Source organism: Macaca mulatta, chromosome 7 (genome assembly GCF_049350105.2).
Source record: "Macaca mulatta isolate MMU2019108-1 chromosome 7, T2T-MMU8v2.0, whole genome shotgun sequence".
In the NCBI taxonomy this organism is placed as follows: domain Eukaryota; kingdom Metazoa; phylum Chordata; class Mammalia; order Primates; family Cercopithecidae; genus Macaca; species Macaca mulatta.
Window position 1 is genome coordinate 123362868 of NC_133412.1, and position 16682 is coordinate 123379549.

Here is a 16682-nt window from a genome sequence, read left to right on the forward strand (position 1 = left end):
TCATTTAAGGCTCTGTATATTTGGGTCCCTTTGCTACTGTAGGTATGCTCTAGGTATTAGAAAAAAAAAAAGATTGAAACTGTAGGGTCATTAAGAGAAAGATATTTGTCTATTTCATTCACTGCTATCACTCTCACACCTAGAATAGTGCCTGCACATATCAGGCGTTTAAAAATTATGTACTGAGTGAATAAATGAATAGTATTAGACTTTTCAGCAGGAATTATGAAAGGTAGAAGACCGTGGAGGAAAATACCTTCAAGATTCTGAGTCAAATTGCTTTTTACATTCTATATCCAGCTAAACTATTAACAATTAAATGTATAATAGGCTTCCACAAAAGAAAACAAACAAAAAAAGGTGTACGGGTTTCCATATACACAATAACTTAAAAAGTTTAGGTCTTATGTATTATCTTTTCTCACATAGCTACTAAAGGAGCTACCCCTATCAAAATCAGGGAGCATATCAAGAAAGAAGATGAGGAATCAAAAAACAATGATCCAACACAGGAGGGAGGCAAAGGGAACTTCTATGATGACAATGAAAGAAAGTTCTAGGATGACAGCACGGTCAACACCTGAGTAGCAACCAGTCCAAACTGGAGCAGGGGGACAAAAAGGCACCAGGACGGAAGATTCCAGGAAAGAAAGAAGGGAAAGGGAAAAGGAAAGAAAAGAAAAGAAAAGAAAAGGGAGAACCCTGTTAGGTTCCCTGATTGGCCTGACTTTATGGAAAACTGCTATGAAAGGGCGTGGAAAGGTGCTAAACAAACATACAAACAAACCTAAACAAACACACAAACAAACCTAAACATTGAGGCAATTATTAACTCCAGGAAACAGAGCTATACAAGAAAGGAAGCATAGCAGTGAATACTTGCCCCAAATGTGGTAAGTATAGACAGGGTAGAGCATGAAATTCTCATCCACTATAACAGGAGATCAGTAAACATTGTCTAAAATTAATGACTCAAGAGAGAATATAAAAACATCATTTAGAAATGTGGAAGTGTCCTTGGAGAAAAGGAGTGGGGAGACTTGAGGTAGAGAACCATTGTTAATTTCATTTTAGGCCGGGCGCGGTGGCTCAAGCCTGTAATCCCAGCACTTTGGGAGGCCGAGACGGGCGGATCACGAGGTCAGGAGATCGAGACCATCCTGGCTAACACGGTGAAACCCCTTCTCTACTAAAAAAATACAAAAAAAACTAGCCGGGCGAGGTGGCGGGCGCCTGTAGTCCCAGCTACTGAGGAGGCTGAGGCAGGAGAATGGCGTAAACCCGGGAGGCGGAGCTTGCAGTGAGCTGAGATCCGGCCACTGCACTCCAGCCTGGGCGACAGAGCGAGACTCCGTCTCAAAAAAAAAAAAAAAAAAAAAAAAAAAAAAAAAAAAATTTCATTTTAAGTGTTTCCACGTTATTTCCCTTTTAAATTCTATTAATATGTCACTTTGATAAAAATATTTTTTGGTAGGGAGGACAGGGTCTTGCTATGTTGCCCAGGCTAGTCTTGAATTGCTATGTTGCCCCGGCCTCAAGTGATCCTGCCTCAGCCTCCCAAAGTGCTGGGATTACAGGTATGAGCCACTACATGGCCAGATAAAAATTTTTTAAACTAAAATTAAATATAAAATTGAACATTTAAAAGACTAACCTTATTTTTCTCATAAGATAGGGAACTTTGCTACTATGTATTTTACTATGCTCGGAGCAGATGTTCTCCAGATTGGGAGAATTATACCCAAAGGTGCTGTGTTCATTTTTGGGTTTTGTTTTAAACAAATGACCACAGAGAGAAAGTTAACAGCATTAAAAGTTGTAAATTATGAAATAATTAGGAATGATAGACTAGTACTAAAAATACTGCTTTAATTAAATAAGATGATGTAAAAAAAATAAGTGATTGAGGATATCCTGGGAACCTGATAAACATTTAGTATATTATTCCCAGGGAAAAATGATTTGAAAAGGTTAAGGAAGAAAGACAACTGACATGAAATTACTATTCCTTCTATGCCAAGCAGTATATTAGGTGTTCTTTTTTTTTTTGAGATGGAGTCTCACTCCGTTGCCCAGGCTGGAGTGCAGTGGCCTGAGCTCGGCTTACCACAACCTCCGCCTCCTGGGTTCAAGCAATTCTCCTGCCTCAGCCTCCCAAGTAGCTGGGACTACAGGTGTGAGCCACCATACCCAGCTAATTTTTGTAATTTTTTAGTAGAGATGGGGTTTCACTATGTTGGCCAGGCTGGTCTTGAACTCCTGACCTCATGATCTGCCTGACTTGGCCTCCCAAAGTGCTGGGACTACAGACGTGAGCCACCGTGCCGGGCTAGGTGTTCTATATAGTTATTTCATTTGATCCTTAACAAGTGTGGGGAAGGTAAGTAATTTCTTTAAGGCCATACAGCCCTTAGAACAGATCATAAAAAATGATGAAAATAAACTGTAGTGAAGCTTAAGTAGTACACAGTTGTAAGCAAATAATTACATTTATTTATAACTTTTCTTATTCTTTAATATTGCCAAAACCCAAAAGAAATATAAATTTAATCAACCAGATTATTATCTTTACAGTCATTTCATTAGAATGAACTTAAATCTTACTTACTTGAATGTGGCAAAAGCACTGGAGCAAAGATGCTATTGCTGCCTATTGGAATAAGAAAAATTAATTTGAAAAGGAAGGTAACATGTATGGTATTATTTTTTAATTGTTTCCATAAATAATATGTAATACATAGTGCAGAATTTTATCATAATCTTTTGCCATGTTAGTTTTTAAAAAAATTAACCCAGAACCTTCTGTACCTAGAATGGTTTTTCTTCTTAGCAATAAGTGGTTCCCCCTCTATCTCTATTTGTTTTCTTACTCACCATCTATTGCTCCCTTTAGACTGGTAGTGGGACCCAAAAGGTACTGAATAAATCTTTGTTGAATGAATAAATTAGAAGATAATATGCATCAACAATGCACAAATTATGCTTTACTTCTTGTATTAATCACTATTTTCACATTTAGATGTAGCTTTTCACACTAACATAGTTTGCAAAAGATTCTACAGTTCCCTAATTAAAATGATAAGAATTATCTGAGACACAGGATTCCTTTTTTACCAAATGGTTTACATCAAATACTTACCACAGGAGCTGTTGAGATCCACATCTAAAAATACACTAAGGTCTGAAGAAGCAGATACTGGTGGAGTAGATGGTGTATTTGGAGAAGTTGGTGCTGACACTGTTGATTCCAGCTCAGTTTCAGCAATCCGACTAAAGCTTATTTTACATGGTTCTCTTTCTAATGGTGTTGGGTGACCTCGTAAAGTACCTGAGGTAGAGCCATGTCGGCCTGTGTTAGGCCTTATTCCAGGAGATTTCAAGGAGAAAGTTGATTTTCTAGGCTGGGAAAAGCAAACATGATTAATGTCACAAATTTGCATAGACAGCACTTTGTTTCTGTGACTTAGAGCTACCTTATTAGTCTTATTAGTTCTTAAGCATACAGTTCTGAAGCGTGCAGTCCTTCAGTCTGCAATGACAGCCTGTATCATTCTAGTAGAATCTTCTGGATTTGACTGGCTTAATTTTAAAATGAATTTGAATATAAGTAAGTCTCTTTTCAGCGCTGCAGAAAAAAAATTCTTGAAAATTTATGTGAAAATCACATTTTGCTCCTAAAACATACCAACCTAAACTTTTCTTTGAAAATATCTATATAAATTTTACAAACATTTACTGGGAACATAATTTATGAAACACGCTACATGCTTCAGAAAAAAAAAGATAATTTTTTTCCTCTTCCTATACTAAATGATCAACCTCTACATTGGTGCTTTAATAATCTTTGGAGAAAATTCCCATCATTGTCCCCCACCCTCACCTCTGTCCCATTTTTCAAGTTCTGGCAGGAGTAATCGAATAAAAAACACCGAACTCAGATCAGAAAACTTGAGTTAAGATCTCAACTGTGCCAATATCTAGCTTTGCAGCCTTGAAAAACTTATTTAACCCCTTGGAATCTCACCATTTTCCTTTGTAAAATGAGAGTAAGATCTACGACGGGTTTTCAAAAACTGCATGGCAAATGTCTATTATGAAATAACTATGTATGACTTTCATTTTTTTCCATCAAAAAATAAACTCATACTAACTTATTATAACATGTCTGAACAGTACCTAGTTTGAGATACTAAGAAGGATAACACATCAGTTTGTAAAGAATCCCTATCAGAGGAACATGAATTCTGCCAAAATTGAAGCAAGAACAAATATCAAATTTATGATGATGCTTGGGTGGAAGAATGGTGAAATCACTAATATTTTATGAAAAGTTTATGGGGACAATGCCCCAAAGAAATCAGCCGTTTACAAATTGATAACTTATTTTAACAAGGGATGAGATGATATGGAAGATAAAGCCAATGGTGGCAGATCATCGACATCAATTTCTGAGGAAAAAATTAATCTAATTCCTGCTCTAATTGAAGAGGACTGATGATGAACAACAGAAACAATAGCCAACACCACAGATATCTCAACTGGTTCAGCTTACACAATTCTGACTGAAAAATTAAAGTTGAGCAAACTTTCCACTAGATGGATGGCAAAACCATTGCACCCAGATCAGCTGCAGACAAGAGCAGAGCTTTCAACAGAAATGTTAAATAAGTGGGATCAAGACCCTGAAGCATTTCTTTGAAAAACTGTTAACAGGAAATGAAACATGGCTTCCCAGTATCATCCTGAAGACAAAGCACAATCCAAGCAATGGCTACCAAGAGGTGGAAGTGGTCCAGTCAAAGCAAAACCAAATCAGTCAAGAGCAAAGGTTGGCCAAGCACCATGGCTCATGCCTATAATCCTAGCACCTTGGGAGGCTGAGGCAGGAGGATCATTTAAGGCCAGGGGTTTGAGACCAGCCTGGGCAATACAGCAAGACTCTGTCTCCATTTTTTTTTTTTTTTTTTTTTTTTTTAAAAAGGCCAGGCATGGTGGCTTACACCTCTAATCCCATCACTTTGGGAGGTCGAGGCAGGTGGATCACTTGAGGTCAGGAGTTCAAGACATGCCTGGCCAACATGGTGAAACCTCATCTCTACTAAAAATACAAAAATTAGCCACGCATGGTGGCACACACGTTATCCCAGTTACTTGGGAGGCCGAGGCAGTAGAATTGTTTGAACCTGGGAGGTGGAGGTGACAGTGAGTCGAGATTGCACCACTGTAGTCCAGCCTGGGCGACAGAGCGAGACTCTGTCTCAAGAAAACAAAACAAAAACAAGAACAAAAACAAAACAAAGGTCATGGCAACAGTTTTTTAGGACGCTCAAGGCATTTTTCTTGTTGACTTTGTAGAGGGTCAAAGAACAATAACATCTGCTTACTATGGGACTCTTTTGAGAAAGCTAGTTAAAGCTTTTGCAGAAAAACAACCAGGAGAGCTTCACCAAAGAGACCTTCTCCACCACAACAACGATCCTGCTCATCCCTTTCATTAAACCAGGGCAATTCTTTGAGAGTTTTGATGGGAGATCATTAGGCACCCACTTACAATCTTGACTTGGCTCCTTCTGACTTTTTTGTGTTTCCTAATTATAAAAAAAAATTAAAGGGCAACCGTTTTTCTTCAGTTAATAATGTAAAAGAGACTGCATTGACATGGTTAAATTCCCAGGATCTTTAGCTTTTTGGGGATGGACAAAATGGTTGGTATTAGCACTTACAAAAGTGTCCTGAACTTGATGAAGCTTATGTTGGAAAATAAACTTTATATTTTTATGCTTATTTTTTAATTCCATCAAAAAATTTATCTTTTCATTCCATGTTCCCATGAACTTTTTTTCATTCTTTTCTTTTTTTTTTTTATATGGGGTCTCACTCTGTCACCCAGGTTGGAGTGAAGTAGAGTGATCTTGGCTCACTGCAACCTCCGCCCCACAGGCATGTACCACCATGCCTGGCAAAATTTTTTTGTATTTTTGGTAGAGACAGGGATTACAGGCGTGAGCCACCACGCCCGGCCTCTATGAACTTTTTGAAGTCCCCTCATATATCATACAATTGTGAAGATGAGATATCATGAAACTACCTGACTTCTTGCTTCACTCAAAGTTGGTTTGTGTTTTTATTTCCTTCTATATCTTGCTTCACTTTTAGCTACTTAGAATTTGTCTTCTACTAATTCTGTTGCCACTGCAAACTCCTGCAGTAACTGGAAACAGCATCAAATTCTAGTGACAGAGGTGGGTTCCAGAGGCAACTATGGACCATGGAGCCCAAATGGCAGAAGTCATATCAAGTCACAAGAACCAAAATATATTTGCTTACTCCTTCCCAGGTCTTTTCATGTTTTTTGTTCCATTCAGCTACCTATTAAGTTCTCACTTTCTCACACCTTTTTGTATTATTTTAGGAGAGATCAAAAGTAGACACATAAATAAGCAGTACTAAGATAAGGCATAAACCAGATTTTATCAAAAGGCTGACATTTCCCCCACAGTATATGTAATTTTAGAAATAGTATATTACTGCAAACAAAACACCTATGAACAGCCATTCAATTACATTTTTAAGGTAACAGGTTGTTAAACATTGAAAATAATATTTTTAAAAACAGAACACTTGCTTCCAAAATTATAAAAGACTTACAAATCGAGGTGGCTGTTTGCAGTTTCGAGGTTCAATTTCTAGTGACTTGTTGAACAAATAATCTGTAAACTCTTTTTCAGACGCATTTCCCATGGGGTTAAGGTTTTCAAAGAATCTCTGAAATTAAAATATCACAAGTGCATATATAATAAGTATATATTTTAGATCTTATTAAAATAAGATCTCATTAAAATTTCTTGCTGAAAATTACTTCATTATTTAATGCTAAAAAATTAACCCATTAAGAGATCACAATATCTGAAAAGTTCACAAGTGTTGCTTATTCCAATCTCCTTACTTCTGAATAAGATTATATAATTTCTGTGGAAGTTATATTCTAGTCTTAAAGTTCTATTAAGAATATGAGTTTTCATTTATTACCATTTTAATGGCTCAGTAGTAGCACTACTTATTCCTTAGGAAACTTTATTCCTACTCATTGTAACAAATGATCATCACCAGAAAGCTACCAAAAGTGTTTAGAACAAAATTATGGTTATAATACACAATGAAGTTTTGATCATCAGAAAAAAAAGTGGAGATAAATTAGACTAAGGTCTGTTAATCCAATTTATAGATCATTCTTGATCATTTATAATTATTCTGGAAATTTCTTTTACTTTAAAAGTAGTCATTTAAATTACTTTAAAAGTAATTTCAAGAATGATTATAGGCCGGGCACGGTGGCTCACGCCTGTAATCGCACCACTTTGGGAGGCCGAGGTGAGTGGATCACCTGAGGTCGGGAGTTCGAGACCAGCCTGACCAACAGGGAGAAACCCCATCTCTACTAAAAATACAAAATTAGCTGGGCATGGTAGCGCATGGCTGTAATCCCAGCTACTCAGGAGGCTGAGACAGGAAAATCGCTTGAACCCAGGAGGCGGAGGTTGAGGTGAGCCGAGATCATGCCATTGCACTCCAGCCTGGGCAACAAGAGTGAGACTCTATCACAAAAACAAAAAAGAAAAAGAATGATTATAAACTTAAACCTATCTGTGCTAACTTCTAGTATAAAAAATGTTTTTATCTGAGCCAAGTCATGTGGCTTACACCTGTAATCCTAGCAGTTTGGGAGGCTGAGGCCGGGGGACTGCTTAAGCCCAGGAATTTGAGACCAGCCTGGGCAATATAGTGAGACCTCTCCTCTTAAAAAAAAAACCTAATAAATAAAATGTTAAAAATTCTGCCTTTATCAAAAAATATTTTAAGCTTAAATTTAAGTTTTAATGTAGAAAATTTAGGTGATTTAGCACTGCCAAAAAAGGAGAAAAAAAGAAAAAGAAACAGTAATCTTACAAACCAGAAATATCATTGTTTACATTTAAATATTAGACTATCTTCCAATGATTTTACTGTGCATGTATATGCATGTATATATGTATTTATAATTATTAATATATATAATTTATATATATTTTCCTGAAAAACTGGAATATCAATTTTAATCTTTCTGAAGTTTATATTCAATTAACTTTTTTCCATGTGGTTTGCTTTTTTTTTTTTGAGTCTCACTCAGCCTCCCGAGTAGCTGGGATTATAGGTGTGCGCCACTATGCCCAGCTACTTTTGTATTTTTAGTAGAGACAGGGTTTCACTATGTTAGCCAGGCTGCCCTTGAACTCCCGACCTCAGATGATCTGCCAGCCTTGGCCTCCCAAAGTGCTGGGATTACAGGTATGAGCCACCGCACCCAGCCAGTTTGCTTATTTTACAAAATACAAATTTTAACTCTATAGTATTTAATCAGATGGCTATTTCAGAATTTAATAATCTCCATATAACTAGTTATCCATACAGGTACTTTCTAATTTTTTGCTTTATAACAATTATTTTTATTAACTCCTGTATATAAATTTTTCTGTACATTTTTTATTATTTCCTTAGAAAAATTCCTTAGCAGAAAATTACTGGATTTAGCTTTATTTAATTTTGAAGTGGTTTAGAAGCATATATTAAAACGGTACTGGGTTTTAGCTTTAGCAGTAGGCCAAATGAGCTTTAAAATTTCTAGTATAAAATTATTCTCATTTTTCAGGCATTCTGCCAATTTCAAGAAAATTATATTACTCCTTTAACAATACTGAAACAATGTGTTCTTATGTTCAGGTTAGCTAAATTAAATCATATTAGCCAATAGTAATTAAAGGATTTCAGAAAGTCATAACAGCAGTATTCTTGATATTCTCATCCTTTGCTCTATTTTTAAATATTATTTATTTAAGTATGATTTGAAAAGTGAATAGCTACTTTGTCTACATTTCAAACTTATTTTGACTCAATCATATAGAAGACATTTCCTCCCAAAAATGCTTTAAATGGTGGCAGGAACCCTAGACCACACCACAAACACCAATTAGCAGGTATGTTTCTGAGATATGAATACTAAAAGTACTATTTCAAGTATACCGAATTAAAGTGTAACATTATTCCTGTGGGGGCCGTATTTGCTTAGCCCTCTGAAGCCCCACATCACAGAGGGTGGGTTCAATGGTGAGAGGGGACGAAATAGGTCACCATCAGTAGGTTCCCGCCTTTTTTTTTTTTTAAGAGCAAGTATCTTTTTTTTTTTTTTTTTTGAGATGGAGTCTCACTCTGTTGTCTAGGCTGGAGTGCAGTGGCACTATCTCAGTTCTCTGCAACATTTGCCTCCTGGGTCCAAGCGATCCTCCCACCTCAGCCTCCCGAGTAGCTGGGATTACAAGCACGTGCCACTACACCCAGAAAATTTTTGTATTTTTAGTGGAGACAGAGTTTCACCATGTGGGCCAGGCTGGTCTCGAACTCCTGACCTCAGGTGATTCGCCCACCTCAGCCTCTCAAAGTGCTGGATTTATAGGCGCTAGCCACTGTGCCCAACCTATCATTTTTATAAATGGTATGCTTTAGGTGGTCTTTTTCTTAGGACTTTAGGGTACTTTGTTTTGAACTGGGAACAAAGAAGTTACTATCTCATAATCTAGGAGGATGGAAGTAATGGTGGATATTTTCACTCAATATGCCCAATCTGCATGCAGACTATGCCTAAAAAGTTTAGCACAATTTTAAATGTGACAGGTGAACTTATTCTGGTTAATAGTTATAATGTGCTCCCAATTTCAAGTAAGTATAATATAATAACATTCGTTTAACATAAACATAATATCATAGTTTAATTTACAAGGTTATTTCATATTTTGTAGTACTGCAGAATCAATATTACACACTACTGCTCAAAATAGAACATCAATTGAAAGGATGTGAGAAAAATCATCTTCTGCTAGGCATACATATACCACTTTCCTGATCCTTTTCCTATTTAAACACAGTGTTCTTATGAAGAAATGAATTATATATTATTTTGCTACATGTAAAATATCTAAAATGGCTATCAATCAAATCTAGCAGTGATTTTTCTCTTTACTGCATGGACATCATTCTACTTTGTCATTCACTTTTTATGGTGTAGCTTGAACCAACTACAAAAAGAAGCAATACTTTCAAAAGAAAGTACTTAGTAATAATATTAACAACTGCAGATAGTATAGAATGTCTAATGTTTAACCTGCTATCTACCGATTTTTTTCTATTATTTTCATAGCAAGACAAACAGCGTAACATGTAACTATAATATTTCTTATAGGTCACACAAGATCTAAAATTTTTTTTTAATTTTTAAATTTTTAATTTTCATGGGCATATTGTAGGTGTATATATTTGTAGGGCGTATGCGATGTTTTGATACAGGCATGTAATGTAGAATAATCACATCATGGAGAATGAGGTATCCATTCCCTCAAGCATTTATCCTTTGTATTATGAACAATCCAATTATACTCTTATAGTTATTATTTTTTATTTTATTTATTTACTTTTTTTGAAATGGAGTCTCCCTCTGTCACCCAGGCTGGAGGCCAGTGGCATGATCTCGGCTCACTGCAGCCTCCACCTCCTGGGTTCAAATGATTCTCCTGCCTCAGTCTCCGAAGTAGCTGGGATTACAGGCACCCGCCACCATGCCTGGCTAATTTTTTGTATTTTTAGTAGAGACGGGGTTTCACCATGTTGGTCAGGCTGGTCTCAAACTCTTGACCTCAAGTGGTCCTCCCACCTCAGCCTCCCAAAGTGCTGGGATTAGAGGCGTGAGCCACCACGCCCAGCCGATACTCTTATAGTTATTACTATTATTATTTTGAGACAGAGTCTTACTCTGTCACCCAGGCTGTAGTGCAGTGGCGCTAGATCGGCTCACTGCAACCTACCCCTCCCAGGCTCAACTGATTCTCCCACCCCAGACTTCTGAGTAGCTAGGACTGCAGGCACCCAGCACCATGCCCAGCCAATTTTTTTGGGTATTTTTAGTAGAGACGGGGTTTCACTATGCTGCCCAGGCTGGTCTCCAACTCCTGATCTCAAGCGATCTGCCCGACTCAGCCTCCCAATGTGCTGGGATTACAGGTGTGAGCCATGGTGCCTGGCCTCTTATAGTTACTTTTAAACCTGCAATTAAGTTATTATTGACTATAATCACTGTGTTGTGCGATCCAATAGTATGTCTTATCCATTCTATTTTTTTTTTTTTTTTGGTATCCATTAACATGTTCTCTTTTAAAAATAAGCAAAGAAAATATTTACCCTCATATCTGGTTCTATCCGTAAACAGTAAGGCTGATTCTGATACTGCTGAATTTCTCCAGTAATTTCAGCTACTTTCCTCCTCTTACTGAAATTGATTAAATCTTTCCCTTTCTTTTTTAAAAAATCATTATTCCCTTCTTCAGTCTTCAGAATATTTGTTAAATATATTCCTAGTAAAAAAAAAAGAATTTAAAGAAAAGTTATTTTAAATTTTATTTAATCAATTATTTGGGAAAAAAACTGATCTAGTAAAGTTGAAAGACATCATATACTATTCAGCAACTCTACTACTAAAATGTTAAGTCTCTGATAAACAATCATTAACTCTCCATAAAGAATTTTTTAAAGAGAAATAATTTAAAATAAAAAGAAAACAAAAGCTACTGGCTTATACAAACAGAAAGGTTGCTAATCTAAGAAATGGCAAATTAAGATTTTCTAAACCCTAATTTCACCAAGCGCAAGTTATGTTAAATCTATTCTAACCAAATGTTTTAATATTTGATTATAAATATTTAATGCCAAGTATCTTAAGTGATTATTAATCAATAAATTAATTTTAAGTCAAATTTGGTTAATAAGTCTATAGGCTTATAAACTAATTATGTTTTTTCAGAGCCTGTAATTTAGACAGAAAAATAATTACTTCTCACTCATGAACAATAAAAAAGTTTTTAGTCCCTTTTTCATACATAATTGCTGATTCATTTAAATTGGTGGTTCTCAACCCGTCCCCCAGGGGATATTTAGGAATGTCTAGAGACATTTTTGGTTACAACTCTGGGGGCTATTGGAGTGTAGTGAATAGAGGCCAGGATGCTGCTACAGATCCTACCATGCACAAAACAGCCCATCACAACAAATAATTATTTGGCCCAAAATACCAAAATTGTTGAAATTGACAAAATTTGATTTAAATTATTCAATTTCAATCATACACAACAATATTTTAAATTTAAAAATCACATAAAAGCTTTTAATAAATTAAAGAGAAAGTAAATGCTGTAGATGTGACATAGTTATGATAAAAATAACAGTTACCATTTATTGTGTGTGTCCTATGTGCCAGACTTATTAGGTAGTACAGATAAAATATTTTTAATCCTTATTTATAACAACCCTATGAGATATTATAGTCTTCATTTTATAGATAATAGAGAGTTCTATTATTTATCAATACAGAGAGCTAATAAAAGTAGATGATCTCAGATATAGAATAATGTGCCTCTGAAGACTATAACACACTATCACATGCTAACCCTCAAAATATACCCATATTTAGTAACTTACCAAAAAAAGGCACACAAGGTGGATTGATTGACTTAAGTTTTACTAGGTATTTTTTAAAGTGATCTTGACTTAATTCCACAGCTTCATCCAAAATTTTCCTTTTTCTTTCCTGCAGTGCCTTAAAGTATATATAAATTGAGTATAAATTGTTTGCAATTCAATCGTATTTTATAAATGCAAACCTTTAAATTTTATAAAATTTTGCAAATTATCTGGAAAACAATTTTTTAAATTAAGAGATGAGTGGTATTCCTTTGTACACTTACCTGAAGTGATTTCTCCTCTCTTTATCTATAAATACAAAACTCATAATTTACTCATATAAATTAGAAGATTAAGCAATAAAAAAAATTCTACATCATGCCTTGTGAGTTATTTTGACTAGCCAGGGTTTCAAGTCATAGCTGTAGAAGAGGAAAATTATAACCCCTGAACATTCAAATATTTTTCCACTGAAATATCTTTTGGGGCTAAGGGTTGGGGTTTTGGTAAGGAGAAGACAACTATCGGAAGGCAAGAAGACTTGAACAAAAATTTAGTAAATGAAGTAAACTAGAATTTCTTTTATACTTCATTACTAGATCTTCTTATTGAAAATTAATTTTTACTTCAGAAAGAATATACACACACACGTAAACCCCAAAGCAAACATTATGCTTGATGGAGAACCATTCAGTCAATTTCTTTTAAATCAAGGAAAAAGCCAAGGGGACAACATTGGAGCTTTTATTCAATACTATACAGAAGTCCTAGCTAGCATGGACAAGAAAAATAAATAAAGAGCTAGGGATTGGAAAGAAAAAAATCTGTCACTATTCACAGAGGATATGACTTCCCATGAAGAAGCTCCAATGAATCTACATATAGAATGTTAATGAGAGAATCAGCAATGTTGCTACATATAAAACCAATAGACAAAAACCAACTGCATTTCTAGATATCATCAATAAAGAAATCGTGATTTAAAAAAATATTCTGGCCAAGTGCGGTGGCTCACACCTGTAATCCCAGCACTTTAGAGAGGCTGGGGTGGGAGAAACGTTTGAGGCCAGGAGTTCAAAACCAGTCTGTGCAACATAGCAATGCCCAATCTCCACCTAACATTTTAAAAATTAGCTGAGCAGGGTGGCACGTGCCTATAGTCCCAAATACTCAGGAGACTAAGTCCCAAATACTCAGGAGGATTGCTTGAGCCTGGGAATAGAAGGCTGCAGTAAGCTATGACCATGCCACTGTATTCCACACTGGGTGACAGAGCATGACCCTATCTCTAAGGTTACTAAAAACAAAGTAATTCTAATCTAAAACTAGCAAAAGAGGTGTGCTATTTCTATCAAAACAAAAAAATCCCCGCAAAACTTTATTAACTGAGTAAATAAATGAAGAGATAAACGATGTTCACAGTTGAAAAGACTTTTTACTATAACAATGTCAGTTCTTCACTAATCTTAATTGGATTTAGAGATCCAGTGCAACTCCTATCAAAATGCCAATTTTAAAAAATGAAGCTTAAATTGATTCTAAAATTTATATAGGAGAATAAAGGGCCAAGAATAGGTTCCTCCTGAAAAACAGTTAAGATTGGCGAGGATTTGCCCTACTCTTCTCTATCAAGGACTACTATAAAGTTACGATAGTTTAGACAAGTGGCACTGGCACAAGAGTAATCAAATAGATCAAAGGAACAGAATGGAGACACCAACAAAATGCCCACATATACAGGCATTCAATTTATGACACATTTATTAAATGGATTAATTTTTTTTTTTTTTTGAGATGGAGTCTTGCTCTGCCGCACAGTCTGGAGTGCAGTGGTGCGATCTCAGCTCACTGGAACCTCTGCCTCCGGGTTCAAGCGATTCTCCTGCCTCAGCCTCCCAAGTAGCTGGGATTACAGGTGCATGCCACCACACCTGGGTAATTTTTATATTTTTAGTAGAGTTGGGGTTTCATCATGTCGGCCAGGCTGGTCTCAAACTCCTGGCCTCACGTAATCCACCCACTTCAGCCTCCCAAAGTGTTGGGATTACAGGCATGAGCCACTGCACCCAGCCTATTTCATAATATTTGACTAAGTATTAATACCTTTAATCTATAAAGTTCATACAAATCAATAAAATGCAAACATCCAAACAGAAAAATATACATATAAAGCAGTTTTTCCTCTATTCCCCTCTAATCACAAGCCACTAAAAAATAAATAAATAAATAAATAAATAAATAAATAAATAACGTTAAAAGAGGAGTATGTATCCTCCCACATTATTCTCAATACTTATCCAATTCCATTTAGAGGTTTGGGGTTTGCTCTGCTTTGTTATACTAAAATGGAATAATGTTATAGTCATTCTGAAGCTTTTCCCCCACTAAAATATCACAAATGTTCTTCCACAATACACATAAATCCCATTCACTTTGTTCTACAGCTGAACAATATTCTACAATATAGGTATAACAGGATGTATTTAATCATTCTCTTATTGATAGACATTCAGGTTGTTTCCTGTTTCTGCTACTACAACTAATGCTGCAGTAACTGTATCTTTGTACACATAACTTTATATTCTGGTGCATTTATTTCTTTACAATTCTGGGTCCTAAGAGTATGCATATTTTTAATTTTAATATATATTGTTAGACTGCTTTCCAGAAAGACTGTAAAAACGCACATTCCCAAAGGCAGTATTTACATGGCTGAGTTTCTAACTTGGTATCCTTTAGTTAAAAAAAGTCTTTCCAGGTGCAAAAGCAAAGGAAGAAACCATAAATGAAGAGACTGATACATGCAACAAAATAAAAATGATAAAACTTCCTTATGTCAAAGCATTATACATTTTTTAAATTAAAAAAGCAGATAAAAGACAAACAGAAATGAGAAAATATGTACAGTCTAAGTTTTAATATCTTTAATATATGAAAAATTCAGGGCCGGGCGCGGTGGCTCAAGCCTGTAATCCCAGCACTTTGGGAGGCCGAGACGGGTGGATCACGAGGTCAGGAGATCGAGACCATCCTGGCTAACACAGTGAAACCCCGTCTCTAAAAAAATACAAAAAAACTAGCCAGGCGAGGTGGCGGGCGCCTGTAGTCCCAGCTACTCGGGAGGCTGAGGCAGGAGAATGGCCTGAACTCGGGAGGCGGAGCTTGCAGTGAGCTGAGATCCAGCCACTGTACTCCAGCAAGGGGGACAGAGTGAGACTCCGTCTCAAAAAAAAAAAAAAAAAAGAAAAATTCAGATAAACGAATAAAATGCAGCTGAGCAATGCTTGTAATCCCAGCTACTCAAGAGGCTGGGACAGGACGATCCCTTGAGCCCAGGACTTCGAGACTGCAGTGGGCTATGATCATGCCACCGGCACTCCAGCCTGGGCGACAGAACAAGACCTTGTCTCTTTAGGAAAAAAAAAAATAAAAAATAAAAATAAATAAATAAATAAACAAAATGCAAACACCCTCCCACCAAAATGAGAGAGGAAATGAATATACAAATCATAAAGTACCCAATAAATACATATTCAACCTCACTAGTTATTAATTTATTTATTTTGAGAACAAGTTTCACTCTGTTGCCCAGGCTGGAGTGCAGTGGGGCAATCTCTGCTCACTGCAACCTCCACCTGCCAAGCTCAAGTGATACTCCTGCCTCAGCCTCCTGAGTAGCTGGGATTACAAACAAGCACATGCCACCATGCCTGGCTAATTTTTGTAGTTTTAGTAGAGATGGGATTTCATCATGTTAGCCAGGCTGGTATCGAATTCCTGACCTCAGGCGATCTGCCCACCTCGGACTCCCAAAAACGCTTGGATTACAGGCGTGGGCCACCGTGCCCAGCAGTGGCTTAAGACTAGGCTGGGTTGGCCAGGTACAGTGGCTCAGACCTGCAATCCCAACACTTTGGGAAGCCAAAGCAGGCAGATCACCTGAGCCCAGGAGTTCAAGACCAGCCTGACCTCAGGTGATCCACTTGCCTCGGCCTCCCAAAGTGCTAGGATTACAGGTAAGCCACTGCGCCGAGCCTCACTAGTTATTTTTTAAGACACGATTTAAAAATGCGATTTCTGCCCCCCACAGAGGCATGCGCTACCACGTCTGGCTAATTTTTTTTTTGTAAAGATGGGGTCTCCCT

The 16682-nt window shown here is 36.6% G+C and overlaps 1 protein-coding gene across 3 annotated transcripts in view; it reads right to left on the minus strand.

The window, feature by feature from the left end:
* SOS2 (SOS Ras/Rho guanine nucleotide exchange factor 2) overlaps positions 1-16682 on the minus strand; it is a 113784-nt gene that overhangs the window by 9987 nt on the left and 87115 nt on the right. For all 3 annotated transcript variants that reach the window (XM_077938030.1, NM_001260585.1, XM_077938029.1), the window contains 5 exon segments: positions 12556-12673; positions 11263-11435; positions 6649-6765; positions 3140-3401; positions 2609-2650 (listed from right to left, as the gene is read on the minus strand). In XM_077938030.1, the coding sequence (XP_077794156.1) occupies positions 2609-2650; positions 3140-3401; positions 6649-6765; positions 11263-11435; positions 12556-12673 (712 nt within the window).